The 26,570-nt window shown below is 43.1% G+C and overlaps 1 protein-coding gene across 1 annotated transcript in view; it reads right to left on the bottom strand.

The window, feature by feature from the left end:
* zfhx4 (zinc finger homeobox 4) overlaps window positions 1–26,570 on the bottom strand; it is a 79,887-nt gene that overhangs the window by 14,183 nt on the left and 39,134 nt on the right. Inside the window, exons 6-7 of the mRNA XM_030756227.1 lie at window positions 24,022–24,256; window positions 4,749–4,847 (exon numbers count right to left, since the gene is read on the bottom strand). Coding sequence (XP_030612087.1) covers window positions 4,749–4,847; window positions 24,022–24,256 — 334 coding nt within the window. The remainder of the gene's footprint in view (window positions 1–4,748; window positions 4,848–24,021; window positions 24,257–26,570) is intronic.

The following is a 26,570-nucleotide window of genomic DNA, read 5'->3' on the forward strand; positions in this document are numbered from 1 at the left end:
TATGTGCAAATATGTGTGTATTTTGTGCTTCATATCAGGCCTCTGACACTCCATTGGTCAGATCGGTCCAGGCTGGAAGCACCCGTCATATCACCTGACCTTTCTGAAGTCTGTGCCCCTCCTCCTATATTTATTATAACCATTTCTAATTTCAACTTTCAATTTTTGCCTCTGTCTTCCAGTCAATTTGCAACTAAATTACATCCCTGAGAGAGGAGATGAGGCGATTGTCGGACAAGAGCCTGCAAACACATTTACAATGTGGAGGGTGCGGGGGTGGTGTGGGGGGGCACACATCACCATTGATTACTGTCATGTTGAATGTAAATGTATGTTTGCGTGTGTGCGTGTGTGAGACCATGTGCACGTGCAACATGAAGATCCGTCCTTCTGCTTCGGATTCGTCTTTGACCCGGTGCTTTAATCAACACTTGTGCTCATGCTCAAACTCATATGAAGGAAAAACAGTTGGTTAACCCTGAATAAGAGAGCAGTTCTTTCTATGGCCACTTAGGAGCTTTCAATAGCGAGCTCTGCCAGTGAAAAATAAACCTATTTTGAGGAATAGAATTGCATTAAAAATTGTAGAGTGTCTTCCAAGAGTATAATTACCAGTAGGACAAATAAATACAATGGCTAGCACCATCCAGAAACTACCCAGAAAGCCACGAGAGAAAATCTAAATATTTCTAAAACCTTGTTCTTAACAAGCCACATAGTCTTGCCCTGAATTGTGCAAAGATAGCTTAAGTAAATCAAGAGAAATGATGGGAGAGCACATGATTGAGAACAAGGGAGAGCCAGAAGACTCTCTTCTCATTTTCTTTTGTCTCTGAGTCTGCACCCCATACTTAATGACTGTCCTTTTTCCTTTTCCTCCCCCTTGTACTTTCCCCTCCCATCCCGGCTTTCCTCCATCCCCTCTTCCACATGTGGGTTCCAGCAGCTGCAGCCTTCTGAAAAGGAGGGGTAGAATAAACCTGAAATTGCCCCTTCAACCCCCTAACCCCCTCCACCAATGACAAATGTCTGCATGGAGCAGGACCTGAGTTGATTAGATAAATCAAAAGGTGATTTATGACACTCAACCCCCTTTTGCATTGCAGGGGGAGAGAGTGGTACACACACCACCCATCTTTATTTGCAACTGTCAGGGATGTTTAGGTAGCCGCATACGCACACATACACTTCTATACACGCAAGTGGACGCTCCAGTGGAGAGAGGCACAGAGCAATGGAGTAAACGGCAGAACAACGCAGAGAGCAAAGAACAAGAAAAAAATGAAAGCGAGGGACAGAGAAGCCCACAGTCTCGGGTATTTTTGTCCCAAGCTGTTCCTCGAAAGGCAGGGCGACTAACAATATCATCATAGCTCATGCTTTCCATGTGGATCCATTTTAGAATCTGCCCTTTTGTTTCAGAAAGGGTAAGACATTTTGTACAAACCGGACCAACCAAATGAGATTTTCACACAAACACAAATGAATCATTATATCTCTCCAACTCTGACTACACGTAGAGTCAGCTTCGTCATCTGGATGAAGTCAGCAATGAAGTACACCTGTTGTAACCACTTTCCCTTTCTTTAACAAGCTGCATCAGTTCCACTGATGATCCCACGCTTGTCATTTCATTTAATTGAAATACAAAAAGCCCGCAAACACAGAGCAGAGTGCGGGGTGGTGTTGTGAGAGTGTGGGCTGGGTGGCTTGGATTTAGTATTCAATTTAGCTGTCTTGAGCCCTGGCAGACTGGCTAAGGTTACGGAGCAGTAAATCTAGGAAGGAGAGCTGGCCAAAGCGGGCCAGGGAGGGCTGGCCAGCATGATTTACTGGCCTACTGCTCTGAGGTTACACATTAGGCTGACCCCCGGTCACCTGATAACATTACAGCAACACACTCTGAACCCCAAACTCCCACTGAAGCACTCAGCAGGCCCAGATCTTGCCGGAGGGAAGTACACAGAGAGAGGCTGGAAAAAAAAAAGATTGAAATGGTGAGAGGCAGAGACACAGTCAGATGGAGAAAGAATAAAAGAAAGAAAGGCCATTAAACAGCAGCTGTCTTGTAGTTTGTGTGTTTTTAATGACTAGCCTTCCCTTCTCTTCCATCTCCAGCTTGTGTTCTAATGAGAGATAAATATGAGCGTGGCCTTGTCACATTTGACAAATTGTCTGAGACATTCAACAAGCTGTCATTACACAGAAAACACACATAGTACATGCACAAAGGAACTGCCGCAGGCTTGTAATTAAACATGCTAATATCTTTAATATATTTTAATCTCATATTAGAGAGAGACAGAAAAGGAGCACAGCTATCCTCTCAAGTTGGGGAAATTTGCAAGATGCATGCACATTAAAAAAAAAGAACCCTGAAATATTCTGAATACAAACAAGCTAATATAGAATTATTTAACATGAGATCTTGTTTGCATGTGAATGCATTTTTGTTTTGTTTGTTGGTTTGTTTTTCCACCCATATCTTCACAATTCAAAATTGCACACGAAATAATACATAACATCTGACTGGAGGAACAATGAGTAATTTCTTTGCTAATTTGAAGCAGGTAGAGATCTGTAATTTCTTTAGGCTGCCTGACAGGCTCATTTCTATGCTGGGGCCTTTGTTTAGTTGATTATTTATAAGAAGTGGGCCCCTGAGCCATGGTGGCGACATGTGCCATCTACACAAACAGGATAAAGCTATCTGGAAGTAATCCACACTGAGGACATTTGCATGGAAAATGTAACGTGGATTATAATTAATCTAAAGTGACACGGGATTAAAACAAGACAATGTAAATGAAGAAAGGGAAACAGCTCTTTCTGCCGTTCCTTGCCCCTCCCCCTTCCACCTCTCCTTCCTTCTCTATCTATCTGCCCCTCTTTGTTTAAAGACTCTTGGTCTTGGAGATGAAGTGTGCAAATACACTGCTCACTTGGCCACACTGTAATCCTTTCCCTGGAGATACCACATGGACACACACACACACACACACACACACACACACACACACACACACACACACACACACACACACACACACAGATGTCAAGATTTAGGCCTGATGAGGGAAATGTTAAATCTGACTACTTATGAAGAGAATCAAAACAAACAGACAAAACAAAAACAAGGCCTCAGAATAACAGCCTGATAACACACCAGGACACCCCCCCCCCCCCCCCCCCCCCCCCTCCATTTTCAGGCAATTGACTTTCTGAAATCTCCTTTAAACCAAATGCACAATAAAACACCAAAAAAAAAAGAAAAAGCTAGCAATATTATATCTGCCTTTCTAGACAAACTAAAACCTTACCCCCAGGGCGACTCCTAGAACAAGTTATTCATAAAAAAAAGGCATATATTTCTGCTTTATTAAATAAGCTTCACTTCACTCGATCTACACTCAAGAACGCACACATACGTAAGCACGCTTTATAGGAAGGACCTGAACCCTGTTGCTTTGCCTTTTCTTTTTCTTTCTTTTTGCATGTGTGCGCTGGTGTTAAATGACGCTGGTAGTAATATGCAGCCGTAAATGCATGGATGGTGGTTCCCCGCCAGTCCGTCAGACAGGCCTGTCACAGAGATAGAGCTGAAAGATAGATGACTAGCTAAACTAATAGGCCCCAGCCTCACTCAGCTCTCCTTCTGCCTCATTGAGCCTCACATTATGGAGCTAGGTATGGCATGCTAGGACGAGAAGGTGGGGAGGGAGCTTCAGATGGATAGAGAGTGTAGAGGGTGTCACTGGAAGAGGGTGTAGTTGAGTGTATGTGTGTGTAAGTTGGGGGGCAAGAGTGAAAGAGTAGAAGAGACATTAGTAGGGGGAGAAAGAATGAGAACCCCATGCAAAGACAGAGCAAAAAAAAAAGAAAGAGGGAGAGAAGCCCCATGTAATATTCATTCCCAGCCATGGATTTCCATCTCATACATAAGAAAACCATATGAATTCATATTTGGGTAAATCAAATCTAACAAAGCCGGGGCCATCCTGACCACAGCTTCACAGCAGAGGCATTATGTGCTCCATACCTCGCCCAAAATAACAACGACACCAAGCTGCCTTTTACAGATTGTTGCCCCTCCCTGCTTAGAGCATTACTATACTTACAAACGAATAAACTGTTTCTTCTTTCTATCTTGTGCCATTTTTCTATCCGAGGTAATGCCTGTGATAGGTTCACAGATTGGACAACAATTAAGGGATGGATTGAGCCAGGAAAAAAAAAAATGGGAGAGAAAGAAAAATGAAAGGAGAGTGCAGGGAAAAAACTAATTTAAGGGTTGCAGGGATGCAGTGCAATATTAGAAAAACATATACACAGGCCCCCCATCTAATCCTGCGCTTATGAAAAATTAATATGTCATTGGAGGGGGCACAAGAACGAGAAAAGATTAATGCAAGGCGCTTATAAATTACAAGCACGCAAACTGATTTGATTAAAAAATAATCTGGGGCCTGGACATTGCCTGGTAATATCCACAACACTCAACTTATCCTTCTCTCTTTCTGTCCTTTTCCCTCTCTCTTCTTATTTCCCACTCTCCCTCTGCCCCGTCTCCCTTTTTCTCTTTCTGTCAGATGGAAACGATTAAAGCGGGTCACATGGAGGCTAGTAAGCAGCGTTCACATGTTACACACACACACGTTAGAACCTTATCTGAGCGACACATGAACGATAACTAAGACGAGAGGCGCTCTGTATGTTTGTGTATACGGCTTGTGTGCGCGCACACTTACGGTCAGTTTTCCTGCTGTCAACCGAGTCTCGGTCGCTGAGGTTGAGCCCGGGCCTGGAGGAGGAGCGAGGAGGTCTCTCGCTGTCCTCAGAAGTCTCTTCTGAAAATGCACAAACACACACATAACAACAACTTCATTACCCACGAAGCTCTCCAGAACACAACATTTGATGGCTGTGACAGCAGCACTGAAAAAGGAAAATTTCATGGTGTTTCACTTGAATAACATATATCGCAGTATGATATTAGAGAAATATTCCTGCTTGTATATGTTCACTTTATTCCCATAAAAAAAAAACCTTTTTGATACAAAGGGTAAGCTTATCCTACTGAACAGTATACCTCACCAGCAAATAATGTTATTGACTTAAACACATGCTTTGTTGAAAGGAGCCCTGCTATGCCACTTCTACTGGGTGAAACATAATACAGCCATGGCCTAAAAGCTGAAAGGTTGTGCGACAATAAAATATGTCCTCCAGAAAAACAGCTTCAGTCATTTTGGGTGCCTCTCTTCAACATGCAATTCTCAAAAACAAACAATATTTACTGACATTGCATAATAATGACTTCTTGTCCATATATTTCATTTTAAATAAGCATTTTCCTTTTCTTCAATTCATCTGAAGTGTTATTTCAGGTTAGACAAATATTACAGCATAGTGGAAACACAAATTATGCTGTTGTAATGTAAAAACATAATTATGTGGAAACGCTATCATTCTGCTTTATTGCAACAACTGGAAAAAATACTCTGCTCGACAAAATAGAGGCACACATTAACACTGACAGCCTACGACACACATCCTGCTATAAAATGAAAATAAAAAAATGGGGAAAAATGAAAAGCTAAAGGACGTGAGACTGTGTTGGTCATGTGCACTGCTATACTGTACGAAAATATTGTGTCTGTGTGTTTCTTGCTCAAAAGTATGTGTGCATGCACACATATAAGCACAAACCAACACACACGTGCAGCTCTGCACTATTAGCAGATTAGCCTACCCATCTCTGAGAGTTCAGCCCCTTGTTTGATAATTCTGTGTATCTGCAGTGTTCTGCCAGTGGATTAAAGTGTGTGTGCGTGTGTGTGCATGTGTGCATGTGTGTATGTGTATATATGTGTCGCCAGCACAAGCTAACACTAATCCTAGCCGAGCCCCAGCGCTCCCTTTCATCCAGCCATCATTTGTCTCCGGCTGGGCTGATGTCACTTTGTAATGAATTTTGAGCAGTCTGAGAGAGGCCAGATAACCAGGCATGCGCATGCACACATGGCACACACACACACACATACATACACACACACACGTATATAAATATACACACATATAGTGCCCTCCTCCATCTCAGGGCTAGTGCACACCAATGCAAAATCAAACAGAAACACTTGCAAACAGGCATCAAATCATACACACACAGTATCACATTCACACAGACACACACAGAGAAAAACCGTTACAAATTTCATGTCTTTTAAATGGGGAAAGGGGGTTTGGGAGGGGGGGGGGGGGGGTGTCTCTCTCTCAACACAAACCCCTCACTCTGCCAGAGAATGAAACCGGTATGTGTCTGTGTGCATGGGTGAGTGTGCATAAAAGCGCTGCGCTCATCAATCCCGTACTGCCTTAATAACCATATTTTATAACACACACACGCACAGACGCACTCACACACACATTCACAGAAATCAGGCAACGGGAGCATTGAGGTCAGCTTGCATTTGCATACAATCACTTTGGCCATTGTACGATGAGCAAAAAAGGCCTGCATCCCCCCACCCATGGAAACATGATATGATTAACCCTTTCACATACCACGTGGTGTGAGTACACACACATGCAAAAAAGCACATACAGACACACAGACTAAGCGCTGGCGCCATTGCTTTAAGCGGCAACACATTAAGTGGACATTATATACAGCATGAAATTTTCATGGCAGATGCTGGCATGTGATTGAGGAGGAAAATTGCAGTTGTGTTTGTGTGTGTGTCTGCTCATATTCCTGAACACTGTTATATTTTTGCATTTGCACATGTGGCCGCTGTGCACACTGTGTACACACAGGCTGTGTGTGTATGTGTGTGCGTGTGTGTGTGTGAAAGACTGGGACTGCACTCTGCTCCTGATGTTTTATTAATACATCGGTGACAACGGAGATGAAATATCTCCTGTCAGCCGAGAGAGGCCGGGCTGCAGAAATTGCAATTTTCACTGCTGGTGCTGCAGCGTCCATCTTTGTATTTTAATTTGCCTCACCTTCATACAGAGGGGAAGAGGACGGATACTGTGTATCCATGTGTGTGTGTGTACTGGTGCAAATGCTGAGTGTGTGTGTGTGTGTGTGTGTGTGTGTGTGGTGGGTTCAAAAGTCCTTCATCACTGGTTTATCTTTTCTCTATGCTTGACTTTTGTTAAAAGCCAAGGAAAAGCAAATGGTACAAATCGAACAGCATGTTTTACATAAGCATTGGGGGGGGGAGGGTCACAACAGAAATACTGAGAGAAAAAAAAATATATTTTAGAAGCAGGAGCAAAAAGAAGTGATTGGTCACATATTTAAAAAAAATGATATTTGATTAATTAATTATTTAAAAAATTAACTTTTTACAAAAATTTAATGGTAATGAATTATTATTATCATTTAATACTATCCTCTGTGACATTAAATAAAAATGTTAGTTTCCACAATATGACAACTCAGGAGAATAATCTTTTGTATTTTTAATACTTCTTGATATAATCTTTACAATGAATTATTGTACATTTTTGGATTCCTTCATTAAACTGGTCGAACTGAAAATTTTCCAAAAGATGACAGCAAGCAGAGGAGGAAATAGGTCTAGTGAAAGTGCTCTGAATTACACTGTGTGATCCTTAAACCACCATCTTAACAAACCTCTAGGGGGCAGTCTACCTGTAGCCAGACAAAACACAAGAGAAATGTGAGACAATGAACAGAAAGACTGAAAGAGAGGAAGGAAGAGGGTGAAGAGTGGGTGAAGAAAGAGAAAAAAGAGAAAAGGAGGGGTGATCATCTGGGCCTCATCAGTGCTTTTTTCTCCTTTCCCCTTCTAGTCAGTTATATCTGTGGTGTGTGTGTGTGTGTGTGTGTGTGCATGTGCATATGGGGAATGTGTTTCCACACTGAGGACATTCCCAGACGAGCTCTCTCAATACATCAGCACAGCGTCTGCCCTCTGACTGACCCTGACAGTTACACACCACATGGGTGTGTGTGTGAGTGCATGTATGACTGTGCATGTTACATCGTGTTAGTGTGGATGTGTACCATTGATCAAGTGTGTGAGACAGTGACTGCATGTGTTTGCATGTGAAATGTCATATGCGAGTATGTGTGTGTGTGTGTGTTTGTGAGAGAGGGTTCTGCAGCAGGGACTCTTAACCATCAACTTAATCGCTACCAGAGGACACACAGAGCAAAAACTTTCGCAGTCACCTTACACACACACACACACATATACACACACAAATACACACAGAGTGAGCCAGACTGTGGAGGGTGTGTGATTTTGGCAGCCTGGTGGGATTCTCTTTGATGTGGGTCAGTCGGAACATTAAAGCCGGCCGGTGAGCTTGAGCTAACCACAGACCCTGGGTTCGATTACGCAGCAACCAACACAAGCCTATATTTAACTGTTAAAAAGGAAGAATAATTAAGTGTCTCATGATCACAGATTCAACCAGATCAATTTGATTTTAGATTTCATCAGTTAGTAGCCAGTGTAACCAGCAAGGGTTCCTAGCCATAAATGCCTCTTCTGTTTATCCAGTAAATACTATTAATACTTAAAATCCTCATGTTTTTCAAAGCAGAGCAAAAACTAAACAAATAGAAAAGCAAGTTTTAGACAGATGCAGAGGACAGAGTGAAGGAGAAAGAGATGTCTGAAAAGAAAAAAATAGAGGAACAGACATATGGGAGATGGAGGCAATGAAGAATATATTGAAAGTGTGAGTGTAGTGTGTGTGTGTGTGTGTGTGTGCCCTCTAGCTGTATAATGACCTGCTCTGAGACCACTCACTCCCCCTCCTGTTTCCCCCTAAGGGCCCATAACCGCCATGCTGGGTCATTATGTGCCCGGTGGAGGACTCAGTCGTACAGCACACAACAGCAGAGCAATGCCACGCCAGGAAACTGGACAGGGAGACTCCAAAATGGCTGAATTCATTAGCTGGGTTGAGCTGCCTCTAATTTGCTTCCTTAGGGCTAGGACAGTGCTCATTAAAGGGGTAAAGGAGTAAAAAAAAAAAAATGTATTGTTTTGCATTTTGTTTATCTTAAATCATGGACACTATAAACCCGGCGCATCAACTGAAACTGTAATTGCTGCCAAAGAAAATACAAAAAGGAGCACATAAGAACCGCTAAAACAACAAGACAGAGAGACTGTTATTGTATAGCTTGGCCTGTGTGTAGCAGAATATTTTCAGTGTGTTCACTCTGTCTAATAGTACAGGCTTGATAACTGTGTCCATTTTATCTGTGCTAATAATGAAGCCTTAATGTTTTGTGTAACACATTTGACTCCCATGTCTCCTCAACTTAGGCCTGATGTTGATGCTGATTTCTTCTTACAACTCCGGTCATGTCCCCTGTGAGGCCATGTGTGCATGTGTGTGCGTATGTGAGCAACAGGGGGCCCTGTGATGTCACATTCCTGCGCCGCGCGCGTGGCTCTAGTTTGGCCTCTAGGTTTTAAGGGGAAAGCTTTGAAACATTACACCATCCCACACAGTCACAGCATGCGCGCGCACACACACACACAGTCAAGGGCCAGTGGTAATACTGCCAGAGTAATAACCTTACAGACTTACTGATCCCCCTCCCTCCCATTCTCTCACCCTCAAATCTTTATTTACCCTCCTCTCCCTCTTTATCCCCCCTTTCTCCCCGCGTTCTCCCTGTACCTTTCCCCCCGAATTTCAGCGCGTTTAACAAGCATTTAGATCTTAACCAGATGTTGTTAATGTAGCATGTCTAAAATACTAAACATCAACCCAGCAGAGAGGGTCTACAGCTCCTGCACAGGGCCTGGGAATAACTCACTCACACAAACACACACACCCGCACACGCTCTCGTGCTTTCTCTCTCTCACACACACACACACACGCAGGCACACACACACACACACGCCTGCCCGTGAAAGTCTCTGCATATAACACACATTTATCCTACACAGCTTCCAATGTATTTCATGCACATAAGTCCACAGCCCACATGCTAACATGTAAACACACCAGCACGAGCAAACACACTCTCAAATCTACCCACACCGAGACATTTACTGTTAAAAACATGAGAACTTATTACACCAGCAAATAAATAAATATATATAAATATCTATTGTTTCAGGTCGACTCTGAAAGCCAGACAATAGGATTGTCACATTTAATTCGCTCCTGGTGTGAATGTCAATAAGTTGAACTGACAGAATAAGCTGAAAAAAATGACTTTTGTGTAAAAAATGCTTGTATCAGCAGCTCCAAATTTGCTTTGTTGTTGTCAATTACGACTTCCTGAGACTCTTCATTGTATTTTCTTTCGCTCAAATTGCTCGCTCTGCTGTCTTGCAGGCGACTAACAAAACACCTATTACTCTTTTGGAAAAAAAAAAAAAAAAAAAGCGGGTGGGGGGGGGAATCATATGAATAAACATAGCCAAGATTAAAGGCTTGCATGTCTTGCTTGCTGCGCAGACAGAAACTGTTGTCTCGTGTTAAGAAGGGTTTCATTTTCAGTGCTGTGGGCACTGGGTGGATGGGTTGGGGGTGGGGGGTGGGGTGAGGGGGGGGTGTTAATGATTCTTTAATGGCAAATACAAAAAGGTTTTCACAGGACAAAAAAATACGACTTCAAAAGTTTCAGTGGTGGAAAAAAAAAAGTTGCCCCAACACCTGGCCTTATACAATAGGTTAGCACACCTACTGTACACCTCCACACGTGCACGGGTGTGCGCACACACACACACACACACACACACACACACACAACTGCATCTTACACAACAGTCATATTGCATTTCAGCTCTTTGAATCACCTTAGGCTGAGTAGGTGAACCGAGGAGGCGGCACGGCATGCTTACTGAGGGATTTAGGAATAATTTGAAAAGAAGATTCCTCTCCTCTGTTTCATCTCCTCCCGTCTCTTTCTCTATTTTCTGTTTTTCCTAGTCTTTTTATGATTCCTCGGGCCAATATTTATCTAGCCCCTGATTATAAACATCTGGCCGATAGGGCAGTCTGCGCAACGGCAGCTGAGACACACGCGCATGCACGCACTTGGAGAGTCTCACACACAGAGTGGAAATATCACACACACCTGCCAACATGAACCTGTCAGGTCCAGACCGGAGGATGGTGGGAGGGAGAAAACGAAAGAGCGAGAGAGAGAGAGAGAACTAGGAGCTGGGGGTTAATGGCCTTCCCATCTCTGTGATAAGAATTCATTCTGTTCTATTACCAGCACTTATCTACAGAGCCTGCTGTCTTTCTCCTCTCTCCCCTCAAACACACACTCACACACACACGCGCGTGCACAAAACAAGGGTCCGAGATCGATAGATGAACCTAATGAAGAAAGCAGCTGTTTCTCGGCATACCTGCTCAACTCTATCAGCCCAACAAGATCTCCCTGCCTCATTCATCTGTCTAGCTATCCATCCATTTATCTATCTATCTGTCCATCTATTTTTCTATCTTTTCACACAGCTATCCATCCATATACCTATCCCATCTGTTCCTCTGTGCCACCATTTATCTGCTATCTCTCCAGCCATCACTACACTGGTAAACAAAGATACGAGGAGGATAGATATAGTTTTCAATTGACCAGACCGGCCCTTGTCATGTATTCAAGGTTTATTTATTTTCCGAGAACTAATACGAGGCCTGAAAACAGGGAATCTAATAAAATGGCTGCCATGGTTTAAGAGAATGGCTGTGTGTGTGTGTGTGTGTGTGTGTGTGTGCGCGCGTGTGTGTCCATGCTTAAAATAGGCCTGTGACGGGCAGTGGCCAAATGGATAATGCTTAAACAGATCTTTATCCTATTGGGCTACTGTCCCGTTTTTAGCTGCATAAAACCATCTGTTTTCAGAGCCACCAAAAACAAGACTGTAATCCTGGATGAAAAACAAAGGGAAGATTTGAGTAGATAGAAAGGACAGATAAAAAAATGTGAATAATCCTCCGGTTAACGAATTACACATTAAGAAATTTTTGTTTTTAAAATGTTTTGCATGCATGACGGATATTTGTATTAAAAGTGCATTTTATGCACTTTTTTGGTCATATTTTCATGGCATAAAAATACGACCAGTCTTTTTATTCATTTCAAATGCTTCTCAGTGACTGTATTTGTTACTGATGCGGGCTTCGGTTGAGCCCAGAGCACCACGCAGCTTCCATTACCGCTTAACCATTTTTATATGTGACATGTCTTTTGCCACAGAGGCATGTGCAAAACAAAAAAATGTGTTCATCATCAGGGCCTCTAATGTGTTAAGGTTAGAGAAGATGGTAGAACTCATAAGAAGCCACAGAAGAAAAGGAGAAGAAAAAAGAAAAATATCTTCAAGCCAAAATATTCATTAGGTTGCTCAGAATCATCTCCAAAATGACCACATGGAACCTGTAATACATAGGCACACATGCTCACACGCAACACACACATGCACAGACCTGGGCCTGGAGATGGTATTGTACTGCCCTGGAGATGGTATTCGCAGACAGTTACAAATAAGGAGTGTTGGCTTTCCTCTGACTTTCTCAAAAACATGCAAAAAATGTCCATTTCATTACTGGCTAAACAATGTCATATGGGCCCCCACTGGCCCTAATAGAAGCAGACAAAGACAGAGCAGCACACATATGCTTCGAATAAATCAGATTACTGAGGGAGAGTGGGGGAGAGAAAGAGGGAAAGAAAGAGAGACACCGCCAGACACTTAGAGGATTGATAATATTCCCTTTTCTTGCTACCTCCACCCCTCCCTTCCTCCCCCTTCTCCTTTCCTTTACTTTCTAAACTCCCCCAACCCCCCAGTAGGATCTGTTTTAGATTTGAGCCAGCGCTAGAGCCATATCTCTACCTTATCTCTGCTAGCCGTCAGAAAACAGAAAGCACCATGTTTCCATGCATTAGACTCCCGGCCCCTGACACGCCACTTGAAAATCTCACAGCCCTTCAAAATGGCTGAGCAGGAAAATAAAACAGCAAAGATATAATTTAATCAAATGAAATGCAGGTTACCGGGGTGCATTGATATCATTTCTGGAGTGTGCTCTGATACAGTGTCATATCAAAGAAAATGTCAGCCGTGAAAATTATGGAAATGCATTTTGGCATTGTGACAACAAATGTCACCCAAAATCTCCCAAAATGAGATCACGGTTTGAGTGCTACAAAGTGTCATCAGCTCTTTTTTTTTTTTTTTTTTTTTTTGGAAAGCCCATCACAATTTAAGGGTCTGTGACATTTTCACCCCCTGACCACCTCTGGATATCAAACCCCCATCAAGACATCCTGTTGTGTTTTTGGCTCCAATTACGCCAAAGCACTTCTCAGATGACTGTAAAGGGAAATATTGATTCCCCTTAAAATTGTAACAAAATAGGGGGGGGGGGAACCACACAGGCAGGGTGTGGAATATGTTAACAATATGAAGAAAAAAGGAAAAATCAATATTCAAATGACTTCTTTTATTGATTTATAATTAAGTCTTAATTGCGGCAAGGCTTGGACTTTCAAATTGCCTTGTGACAATAGCCGAGAAAGAAGATAGGGGGAACATTATTGATACACGTTAACAGTAGTGGTCGCCCAGACATTGATTCATCCATTTTGTGGTGCCTTTGGCATGCGCGTGCAATCTAAATACACATGCATTCGAGGGAAGGCGCACACGTGCACGACTTGGCAAAGGTGCATACACACCTCCTTGGACAAACACATCCACACACCCAAGTGAACTTACACAGCATAATTAACCTTCATCCGGGAAAAAGTCAGGACTGTCTTATCTGCAAACTTGACTGCGTCTCTGTATGTGTGTGGGTGTGTGCTTCGGTGTGTGTGTGTGTGTGTGTCTGTCGTAATTACACCATTAGGTGTGGAACTGATTGACTTCAGATGGGGTTGTTAGAGGTAATATTCTGGACAAAATAAGTGAGCGAAAAGAATGTGTGTGTGTGTGTGTTTGTGTTTGTGTGTGGGTGAGAAGTGCACGCTTATTTAAGCTTACATACAGATTTTTAAATTAAGCATTTACCTGATCCAAGTGTGTATGTAATCTCTTCATGTGCCTGAAGCCCACGTGGCCATGTAAAAGTGCGTTCATGTTCATATCTGTGTGTATGTGTGTGTGTGTCCCCACGGGCCTAATCAGGTATCAGATACCTTTTGTTTTGGGAGCTCATTGATGGATGAAATCTTTATCTGTGCTATTGATCAGGAGGGTGCAGGTCCTAAACTGTCTGTCTAGCTGCCTGCCTGCTCCAGCTCTAACAAGATTGCCAGGGCCGAGTATATCAGTTAACATTTAATCAATGGCAGCTTAAGACACTGGGGCTAAGGGAAAGAAGCCCACTGCTTCAGCCCCCTGCCCCAAACCATTATTCGGGATTGAAGCGGAGAAATGCGTGTGTACGTGTGTGCGTGCGCGTGTTTATGTGGGTGCTCCAAATGATTACAAGGGATTGGGTATGGTTGATCACAGGTCTTCAGGGGACAGAGGTGTGTGTGTGTGTGTGTGTGTGTGTGTATGCGTGTGTTTGTGCTGCGTGTTTACAGGCATGCAAGCGCTGGCTTGTCAATACATGTTAATATGTCAAAAAGGCCGCAGGGTGCTGCTTGTGCCGCTCTGAAGAAAATAAGAAACTGAATGAAGTGGCTGATGTATAAGAAAAATTTCCATTCAAATCAAGTGAAGGTTTCAAATTGAACACTCCTGTACAAAACCACGCTCACACACACACACACACACACTGCAGAGGAACGATATGACATATCAGGCAATGCATGATTTTTTTTTTTCTGCCTGGCTTGCAAAAAGCCCCCTGATGGTAAAATGCAAAAGAGGAGAGTCAGCAAAAAAGAAATATGATCAGTTAGACTTTTTTTTTTCTTCCTTTTTTATTTTACCATCAGCTCATCTTACAGTAAATGAAACCCCATCAGATCTAAGAGGCAGATCCTTCGCCTCCTATCTTCAGCTCTTTCTTTCATTTTTTTTATGCACGATATCGCCAGACATCACCATCATCAAATCTCATTTTCTGAGAATTAAACATGTACTTACAGCGTTCGCCTATGCACTGTATCCATGCGTAAAGCCCAGAAAAAGTGCAACGGTGTGTATGTGTGGGTTTGTTGGGGGGTTTGCTTTGACGGGGGAAACCCCCTCTCTCGTCCCTGTCTTTCGTCCAAAGCCTAGGAGATTCCCACCACCAAAAATCAATGTGTGTGAGAGCATATGTGCGCCTGTGTGTGTGTCAAGGTTTTGTAAGACAAATCTCTCCAGCGTGCGCCGCTTTAGTGTTATTGAACCAGGCTTCGATCACTCGGCCACTGTGAATAATGCAAGGGAGACTACTGCTCACTTACAGCACAGGATGCTTGCACTGGTGTGTGTTGCCCGTGCACGTGTGTGTGACAGGATGGTTCTTTTTCCTTCTTGCAAATGCAACAGGGCAGTTCTTCGACGTTCCTCCGCTTGGCCCTCTTAATCTCGTGTCAGATACAGGAACTCCCACATTGATACTGGTCTTTCTGAGTGCGTGCAGCAAATGTGTGCGCGAGTGTGTACGCTGGAGGCTTCTTCAGTAGACGGGAAGAGCTTAACTCGAGCAGACAGCTCAGGCCTGCACTTTGACACACCCTGACTCATTACATACAGCCCGCACACAGAGGAATATTGTCATTAAAAAAGACAATTAGATATGAAGTCAAGGGAGCATCACTTGCACACATGGAAACGCAGCCCAGGAAATATAGGTGAACACACTCGCCTTCATACCCCCAGGTATACGAAGTAGAGATATTAATAATCATGATGTTACAGAGTAATTAAAATGATTCCAAATGATGAGTGTGTCTCTGTGTATTTTGAGTGTGTGCTTTTCTGTTAATTAAGCTGAATGATTTGATATGACGTAAACCGTACTGCTTTAATGGTGTCCTATACTTGATGTGGCTTGAGGGGACAACAGTTGATGGGGCTATAGGGAGAGACAGCTTGAGACACACACACACGCACACACGCAACAGATCCAGCTGCTCATTGGCCCTGCCTAAGAGGAGCATCCCTTTTTCGACATAATTATCTGTGTCATCACTTATGAGGCAATTAAACAAACATCAGTTCCTATTTCCTCTCCCTCTGTCTCTCCTCTCTTCTTATTCTGCATCTCTCCCCTCTGCTGCCATCTGTGTTCCTGTCGCTGGTCCTCCAGTCTATATAGTTAATCCTCTCCTCTCCTCTCGCACATCGTGCTCCCCTCCTGTGTGACTCCAGACAAGGTTTCAATTTCAGCATGCTGATTGTCTCATTGCCGACTCTATGCATGTCTAACACTTACTGGCTCTCTAGGGATGGGCAATACACACCATAGAATGCCTATTACACTCCCACGCATTTCTGGGGAACGTGTGTCCATGTTTGTGTGTGTGTCTGTGCAAAGGGTGATGAGGGTGTAAAATGCCTATTACACTGAGAGTCTGGTCTCTCTTACACTGGAGAGAATTCTCTGGCGCCTAAAGAGCAGAAAATTGCAACGCTCCTCTTCCTCACTCCCCATTAACCTGCTTTTGAAACAAAGGTCTGGCCGAGGTGTGTGAGCGTGTGTGTGTGTTTGTGTGTGTGTGCATCTTTGCCCATGAGCCTTATGCACCAAGGTGAAGCACTTTGTGCATCTACCCAAGCAGAAACAAAAGGATCTTTTTATGCATATACCTTTTTTTAATTTTCTCTTTTAATTGCCTTATATAGGCTACTTCTTGCATACTATAATTTTACATAACAAGAATAACTTCTCTTCAGCCTCTTCTTGTCTCTATTCAATCACTTGTGTTTCGTGAAATGTATATTTTTTTGCCCTTAAATGAACTTGTCACTCATTTCTCCCCTCCTTCCTTACATCCTTTATAAAAAAAGATGGCAAGAGGAGATGGCATCTCTTGAAGAGCCTCGAGATGACTAAAGCAGCGGGCATATTTGTCTAATTTGCACAAAGACATCCACATCAAAGCACAAATCAAGAACCATGCTCATTCAATGGATTTTTATCAGTCTATCCATTTGTTGTTCTTTTTTTTTTTTTTTTCCAGCACCCTCTTTTCTCTGTCACATTCCTCTTTCTCTCTCTATTTTCAGAATGTTATTAGGACATGATAAAAGCAAAAGGGATGTCATGACACAGGACCCCCTGTTAGCATTAGGAGGTGGGAGAGAAAACGAATGGGAGAACGGGGGGGGAGAGAAAAAAAAAAGATGAAAGAGATTTGTCTGGAAATGATTGCTCACAAGGCATTGATTCTCTGCTTTAATCTCACACAGTGTGCTCAAATTTCCTATTAGGGAGATGAAGAAAAGAAGCAAGAGGGAGATGGGTCTTATTCACATAGGTAGGGAGGTGAAACTTGGCATGTCTCTCTGTGCTTCTTTGGGCAGACACACCATACATTTCCCCTTTTCTGGAAAGAAAAGCAATGTCCAGATTAGCCCCACACCCATCTCTTTTCCTTCTACATGTACTGCCTTGCTGTTGAACCCTTAGTCTGCTGTAGATAAACACTGGAGAGAAATAAACAGCTATTGCTACTGTAAAGCCGGAGAGTCAAACAGAAACACACACGACAAGCCACCGACAGCTGCTGTAAGTGCAAAGCTTCCTCCGGTTAGCGCAGATTAGCCTTAGCCAATTGGTAATCAATACCTGCTATCAATTCCATACCTCCCATTGATGGATGAGGGAAGGGAAACTGAGAGGAGAGTGGAGACGGACACAGGAAAAGAGAACTTTTTGCTCTTGCAAACATTAGCAGAAATGCTACGCAATAACAGTGCTTCTTAATGTTCCTGCCATTATTATTATGTTTTCTTTGCATGTAGATGTGAGCGTGTGTGCATATAGGCTGCCTTCAGTGTTCATTTGTGAATTGTATCATCGATGTCTGAGATTAGCGGCTGCTTGGACCAGTGAGCGTATTGCCTGGTTACCGTGGCTCCGGCTCCACACAACCCTCCTCCCGTCACTGGATTGTTTGTCTTAATGCTGTGTGACATGGGCCATTGTTTTGTCCATCTGTGGTTAAGAGTCAATGGACAGGGGGTGTATGAAGGGATTGGGGAGGGAAAAGAATAGACGTGAGGGAGAAGAAAATAAAGAAGAACAGGGGTGAAGGGGGGGGGTGGAAAAGGAAAAGAAAAACAAGATGGGGAGAACAGCTAAGTGGTGAAAAAAAAATACAGGAAGAGAAAGGTGAAAAGAATCTGAGAGCAACGGAAAAAGTTGCAATAAACCTGTGATTTCAATATGGTCCTTGGACTTTGCATTCACCACTTCCCCTTCCAGGAGTCTTCCAGAGGCTTTCAGGTCCATATGGAGTGGGGCCTTAAGCTCTTTGTGATATCATTGACGTGAAAGACGTCCTGGCCCTGTGACGCCAGTCCCCCCCTTCAAAGGGTTAAGTCATATTTAGTATGCGTCCTCAGAGCCCCACGGCTTTGTATTGTAAATAAGACTAATGTGGCATTGGTCAGGTATGCTAATTCAGATAATCAGTGCAATTTCTGCAAATTATAACTGTCAGTGTGGTGGGCACAGAACCTTGGCGGAAAACATGAGGGAACAATTTAGACCGGGTAATACCCCTACACCAAAGAGCTGCTCAACTCAAAGAAAAACAATCGGCCTGAGCCCATACCGCCCCGACACACCATTGCAAAAATAGTTTATGGTGAATGAGGCTCTTTTTTTTTCTGAGGCACAAGTCGGGCTCCTGCCCTTTTTTTTTTTTTTTTCTATGTGCACACACACAGACCACAAAGTAATTATAATTTGCTTGGATGGAATTATTCAAAAAATGACCACATCTTTTACTCCCTCAGCCATAGAGAATATGGTTTTGGGAAATTTGGGGTAAATTGCTACTTGCTGAAAATATAATAATATACATATATGAATGCGTCTTATTTTGATTTGACAAATGATTTAAAATGCAGAGTATTGTCTCCAACTAATTGCACAGCAATAAAAAAAGCTACATACTTCACAAAAATCCTCTTGGGCCAAATCACATCACTCTCATCAGAGTAGTCCCCCCCCCCCCCCAGAAACTGTATTTGTATTCATTTTGGGCACATAAAATAACATTCCAAGTTTTCATTACGCGAGGAATGACGCCCGTCTGACTGAAATCTGTGGACTTTACCTTTTACAGTATGTAAGTAACTTCCTGTGTCACAGTAAAGGAAAAAGAAAAGGTCAAAAATAAGTGACTGCATTTAATCATCTGTTTGTGAGAAAATCAATGTGCATTATAACTGGCTGGCTTAAACTATCAAGAGCAGTTCTACACATGCATATCTAACAGATGAATGCTTAAAGCTGTCCCCAGTAAAGGGCTAAAGTGTCCTTTTATGAGCTACTGATCTGGTTTCACCCTCTCCTTTCTACAACTTGAAAGAGAAAATGGCCACCACTATGCTAACTCCAGTGGTTTGCTAGATCTGGGTGTGTGTTGCATCCTTTCTCTCAGTCCTCTGGCCATCCATGAATGTTTATGTAATGGCCACAAATTACTGAGACAAACCCTGAAAATAGACTTCTGTCTGAGGAGAGACCTTTCCGAAAAAAGACAACCGCTGGAATGGCGAAACCATCCCCACCACCCGAAGGGGAAAAAAAAAAAAGCATGGGATGAATAAGTGAAACTGAGGGAGGAGGTAAAACCTAATACCTCAAAAGTTTCTTCAATGTCATCACATCGAAATGCTCTTTGGGATGCTCTTCCCCACACTGAAAATTGGATGATTTCTTTCTCGGTGTTTTTTGGTTTCTTGACTCAGTTCAGACACAGTTTGACAGGGTGCATTTTAAAACAAGGAATGTCTGTGCATTTGGAAACAGGCGGGATGGCACACTTTCTCACTGCCCGTCTTCCATCACCTCTTGCTGGAAGCGCACACACACACACACACACACACACACACACACACACACATCTATAGCCACACGCAGGCATATGTATGTGGATAATAAGAGTCCATTAGGCTCAGGTTTTAGCCTACAGCTGTTATGTAAATGGTTAGCACTGCTACACTAATTTAACTAGGACCAAAAAATGTCCCAGAGCCTTATCACTCAGAGAAAACAAAGGGCTCTGGACACACTCACACATGCACCCACACACACACATGATAAAAGTGTTGTTGGTCTCTCTAAGTCAGAAGAGATCTTTTGTTTAAAACAGGGATTCAGACAAAGAGGGTCTTCTCCCTCCCTCTTTAATGCATGTCGGGTGACGGTGGTTGGGTTGGGGGGGGTAACAGAGTGATGGAGATGCGCGGGTGGAGGGGTGGTGTTGGAGGGATGGATGACAGGCTGGATTCTCAGACATAATTACCTCCATAAGATCCCATCTCCCTTTCCTTTTTGAGAGGGACAGAGGGAACAAGGAAGGGGGGAAAAAAAGACAGAAAATAAAGTATGCAGAAAAGGCCTCATGTTTCTGCTTGCTCTGGCTTATGAGGAGCTTTACACATGATGGAGCACAGGGCTAATGGGCGGAGAAACGCATAGAAAAACACACCCATGCATGCGCGCGCACACACACGCACACACATATGTACGTGCACATGGCTCCTCAAAGTGCTCTTTATACTTAAACAAATGGTCAAATGGTTGCGAGAGAGAACCGGCAACAGAAAAATCACTGAGCTTCAGAGGCTGTTAATTTCTCAAAAAAAACCAACAAAAAAAAACCCCCCCAGCTAAACAAATTGTTCAAATTATCAAACCAATGATGGAATACCCATGACTTGCAATCTGTCATTTTTATTTTTTAGCTGTTTTACTAAACAGATCCATTCAGGACATAACTTCATTAGAGAGCGCAGAAAAGTACAAGAAATATCAAATTTTTCTAATAACTTTTGGACGACCCTCAAAGCAAAATGGCCTATAAGTCCTCCATATTGAGAGGCAATTCATTTATGCCCACTCTTCTGATGCAAACTGGCGTTTTTTAAAAAACTCAATTTACTTGATCATTTCTAATTGCGCACAGAGAGGGACGGTTTATCGCAGAAATGTGGACACAGTGGGCTTTTTGTCTCTGAAGGACACAGCTGAAAGACTGTGGTGAAAAGTTCTCGCTGTTTAGGCTGCGAGCGCTAACTGCTGCACGTGCAAGAAGACGGGCACGCGCAGAGTTCGCTCACTTCACAACGGTATTTATCAAAGGTGAAGGGATGAGATGACTGGGGCCAGGTTAAATTAAAGTTAAAGACTCAAAAGTACAACAAAGGCTGGAAAACTCTCAAAAAAAAAAAGAAAAAAAGCACAGATGTATACATTCATCAGCAAACCCACGCATTTACAAGCACACAATCCAGCACAAGTGCTGCTTGTACACTCCTGTCTTTGTTCAAAACACCTATATCCTTCTGGTGTGTCTCTGCAGCACTGTATCCTTAATTAGGCCATAAAATCAGCATCAAAATTGTTTAATGAAAGCCATTCACATGTACATAAAGTCCAGAGCATTAGAACTCTTATTCCCAAATGAGCCTATAATTATCTGGCTTGGTGCCAACTCCCAGGCTTTAAGAGAAAGATACCGGTCAGCACTTAAATTAATCTTTTTCATACCAGTCTCTAATGAACAGAAAGTGCTCGAGTCAGGAGTTGTAGCCCCAGAAAACTAACAGCACACGAATACACAAACAGAGGGTCCTTAAACTGAGCGCCGGATGAAAATGTTGCCTACTATAGGAGGATTTTCCATCGCTGAAAACACTCACATCATATATCACCGCGGGAGCCTAAAGTGATTACAATATACGCTTTCTTTCTCATAACATAGGCTAGCATGCAATGTTAACAAGAGCTATTGCGTAATCTGAAACAAAATGTTAAAAAAAAAAAAAATCCTAAAAATAAACAGCAAATACAACAACATGGATTCTATTACCGAACTACAGAACAAGAACACATGCCCAATTTATTACACTGACTCTCGGTGTTTGATCGCTCCTCGACACGCCTGTGCTTCACTCACTGCCTACACCTGCCAAATACTTATGGGCTACAAGGAAGTGCCTTTGAAACATTTACCATGTCCACTGTGAAAGAATACTGTTGTTCACAAAAAAAAAAAAAAAATTAAAAATTATATAGAGTGGGCAAAAGAAGGGCATCCAGAAAAGTGGCTTAGCATTTTGGACTGTGCCAGCGTCTGCTGTAAGCTTTGCACTATCTTCCTCATGGAAATTCACCGCGTGCCATCAAAGCCAAGGTATAAAACGAGGGCCCAAGCAGCCAATACGGTGTGTGTTTTAAGAGTGGAACATTGGAAATTGGTGCAGTAGGCAAATATTGCTTTTGACAGGTTTAAAACCTGGTTGTGCTTGCTGGTTTGAGATTTAAAAAAGGGAAGGGGAAAGAAAAAAACAGTAGAAGGATTGAAGAAAAAATATGGACAGGAGCTGGAGAGAAAGGAAGATGGAATAAGCAGGACAAAAAAGGAGAGAGGGAAAGAGGGGAAAGAGGGAGGGGGGGCAAAAAAAGAAGGGGGCGGGTCGGTGGCTATGTTAAAATGTAAGGTAATGATTTATCTAAGCATGCGTTTCTGCTGCACCCCAAATCTCACCGAAACTTTGATCCATGTGTAATTAAAACCAAACATTCACCAGCAGCAGTCTCCACTCCAGGACAGGGAGCTCGTCTCCTGTGTGTGTGTGTGTGTGTGTGTGTGTGTGTGTGTGTGTGTGTGTGTGTGTGCGTGTGTGTGCGCGCGCATGTGTGAGTGTGCGTCCTAGGATTCACATATGTTTCTAAGCGCTGGGCCCCCATCTGTTTTGGGAGTATATGTACAGTATAAACAGGACACTTTGGGGAGCGCAGATTCATGGTGAAATATGCATGTGAGCTGACACGCGCACATACACACCTACACACACGCAAACAGATGTATGGGCTAATGCTATGCTGGAATGCCCCCCACCCCCCACCCCCCCACCCCTGCACTTCCACCACACCCCACTCCACCCGCTCCTCCAGGTCAAGCAAAGCAAAAACAAGTTAAGCGCTCATTTTCTCCCGGCAGCATTAACATACGGATGACTAAATAATGGACCCTGACTCTCTGTCTTCTGGTTTAAATTACAACACAGCCCCCTCCCCTTACACCCTGCAACCCCTTACCCACCATCCAACCCCCACTCAAAGAAAAACGATTAATCTTTTTCTTTTCTTTTTTTTTTTGTCTCTCTGAATGTTTTACAGTTCTGTTACACTTATTAGCTGCTGGCAGGACGGAGACTCTTAAATGAAAGCCAAATTGCTTTGGTCATGAGAAAGGAAATGAAAGCTCACTCCAGGGAGAGACTGTGCAGCCATAGCATACATGTGTGTGAGTAACGTATGTGTGTACAGGCCTTTCACTATGAGATCCTCCCAAGGTGAAATTTCATAAGCTGACTGCTTGCCTGCTTGGGATGTCCCTGTGCGCATGTATGTGTGTGTGTGTGTGTTTCAGATATAAGAGCGGCAGCCTAATAGGAACAGTATGCTCATTTTGGAGAGATTAGGAGGAATGGACGGGCCTGTATCGAGAGACGTGATCTGGATATGAAGGCCAAGGGAAGGAGGGAATGAAGTACTGAGTGAGAGAGATTTGACAGAATAAAGAGGGAGTGATGCAAGGAAAAAAAGAGATAGGAGGAGCCTAAGCAATAAAGAATGATGGCTCTGACTTCAAACAACGAAAACTGACCACTGCAACTAATGTCAACATTAAAAAAATCTGAAAAACAAAACAAAAAACCAAAAGTGGAAACCAATAGAAAATGATAAAGTCAGGCTGTGTGTGTGTACTACACTGGAACAAAAAAAAAAAAAAGTTGATAAAACAGAAAAAAACATAATCCCCAAAGCATTACCTCAAATGAGCCTTCAAAATAACAAGCATACTTAAGTCTCAACGATTAAAGCAAACAGACAAAGTAGGTTGGAAAAGCACAGACCTTGGCTGCTGGGGCACTCCTTGACATGGAACAGCTCATGAATGCTCAGCCCATCCTCATCTCCTCCCAGGCCTTGCTGGTGCAGCTGGAGTTTCCTCAGTCCTTCGTTCTGCTGGTGGCGAGCTGAGCGGGCGTGTTGCACCAGGTTGAGGCGGGCCTTGGTGGAATACTCGCACAGCGTGCAGTAGTAGACACATGACTCCGGGCTGTACGAACTGTCCAGCTTCTGCAAGTACTGTGGAACAGAGAAGCAGAGAGCTTTGACGGTGTGAAGGTATTCATGTTTTAGGGACAATTCAAAATGTCAAAGCTGGAGCAACTTCGCCGTTTCCTCCTAAGCATTCCCATTGTGGTAGCGCTTGCAACGGCATCTTTGTAATATTTTAAACTCGGCTATAAAAGCCTTCCTTCTATTCTGCTTCCAGTTGAATTCCAACACCCAGAAATCCCACTTGCCTGGTTCTAAAAAAGCCAGCAAAAAGTCAATAGGCAACATCTCAGTGAGGCCCATTATTGGCTACAGTGGTACTGTAGTTATTTCTGAGAAAAAAAAAAATATACTAGAGAGTGAGGTTGTTGAAAAATGGCCCTTTTATGCAAATCTATCAAACAACTAAGAATCTTTATCAACGATCTTAAATAAAATACTGAAAATATAAGAAAGGTTTTAAATGTGATGGACAACCAGGATACTGTTAGTTAAAAACTGAGGGGGAAAAAACTATTAAACAGTAACAGATGTGCTTCTAAGCAGTTGAGCTTAGTTTAAAAACTAACATTTCCAATTAACTGGATATGGTCTATAAGTGATGTAAAGACTGAAAACTCCCCACAAAAAGTCAGACAAGGTGTTGAGTTCAGAACACCGTTTTTTGTTTTTTTTTGTCTTTAACATGCACATTGTCCAGCTCTCTGTTTTGTTAGCAGCTGCAGGGGTTTCTCATTCAATGTGTGCTGTCAGTTGCAAGCCCCTAATTTCCACTTGGCTCTTTAATGGCACTGCAGCCATGCAAAGCTACCCCCTACCTATTGCCCTGCCCTTGGTGCATGTAGGTGCACAAACACACACGCACGCGCACACACACACACACACACACACACACACACACACACACACACACACTTATGCATGCACGTACAGCCCCCCCCATCCCACCTTGCCCCACTCCCATACACCCAGTCAAGCCAAGCATATCAAGTGTGCTTCTGTTGTTGCTGCCGGGCTAATGAACAATGCACAAAAACAAAAGACCAGGCCAAGCTTTTATTATCTGATCCTCTGTGGAGGGGGGGGCGAAAGACAGAGAGGAAAAGATAGCAAGGCATAGAGACAGAGACACAGAGGTGGCTCACAAAGGTTAGTTTATACTTTGCTAAGATTTATTCATACAGCCATGTGAGAAACAGGTGCAGGGTTCTATGCATGAATTAATGCAGATAATGACAAGTGTGCATGTGCTAACCCTACTGAGTCTCTCACCTCTTCCTATAGGAAGGTGCTTCTTTCTGGAAGCAAATGAAAAGTTAGCCAGGTAGTTTTTTTTTCCTGAGTATAGTTGCATCACACTATATGGAGCAGGAAGAGAGACCGGAAAAATGTATGTGTGGGAGGACTGTGCGTGTGTGTGTGTGTGTGTGTGTGTGTGGTGGGAGGAGTGGGGCGCAGGTGTATGAGTTCTAACCCCCTCCCCGCTTCGTCCTTTGACAAACAGGGATTAGCAACATAGCTACAGCCACTAACACATCTTTTCTCTCTGTCTCTCCCTCTTTCTTTCTTTTGTAGGAACTCTTGCGAGGTTTTTCTCACGAGACGGTGGGACGTCCCCTCGCAGTCAGAGGCCCTTTCAGAAGTCTTAAGTTTTAATTAAGTCGGAGTTGTCAGAAGAAAGCTCCCCTAGTCCAGAGCTCAGGGCCATTAATTACAGCTATCTTTGTTTCTCTGTGAAAGGAGGCCTCCCTCGCTCTTTTCTCTCTCTCTTTGCTTCCTTTCTTTCCTCTCCTCCCTACCTCGCAGGAGAACTGGGCTGCTGAGCCTCACTGTGGAAACACACGTGTGCTACGGAAGCAAACACACATATATCACACGCACAAACAAGAAAGTCTGACATCATGTCTTTGCTTTGAATACAAACTTTTCAGTGCTTTTTTTCCCCCTCCAAAATTTTCCTAACAAATTACTAGAATGCTGAAGAGGAGGCACTGGAAGGACCTCCTCTTTAAAAGTGACTTTTCAAAGCAATGCCATATGCTATACAACATACACAAAAGCCCATGTTGTTCCATGCATTCTGACTCTCATTCATCCACTGAGCAATTATTACTACCACGGTATCAAAACAAGATTGGCTTGCGATACATGCTTTCTAAGTTTAACCGTATCTGAACATTTAAACACACTTTTATTTTTGCATCACTCTGACAGAAATGGGGCCCACTTAGAACTGAATGAAGCTGAAAGCGGGGCCCTTAGAACTGAATAGAAAACTAGTAATCAAACAAAGCCATTCTTTCCTCTAGTGACAACCTTGAGAACTACATTAACAGCAGCC

Source organism: Archocentrus centrarchus, chromosome 20 (genome assembly GCF_007364275.1).
Source record: "Archocentrus centrarchus isolate MPI-CPG fArcCen1 chromosome 20, fArcCen1, whole genome shotgun sequence".
Taxonomy (NCBI): domain Eukaryota; kingdom Metazoa; phylum Chordata; class Actinopteri; order Cichliformes; family Cichlidae; genus Archocentrus; species Archocentrus centrarchus.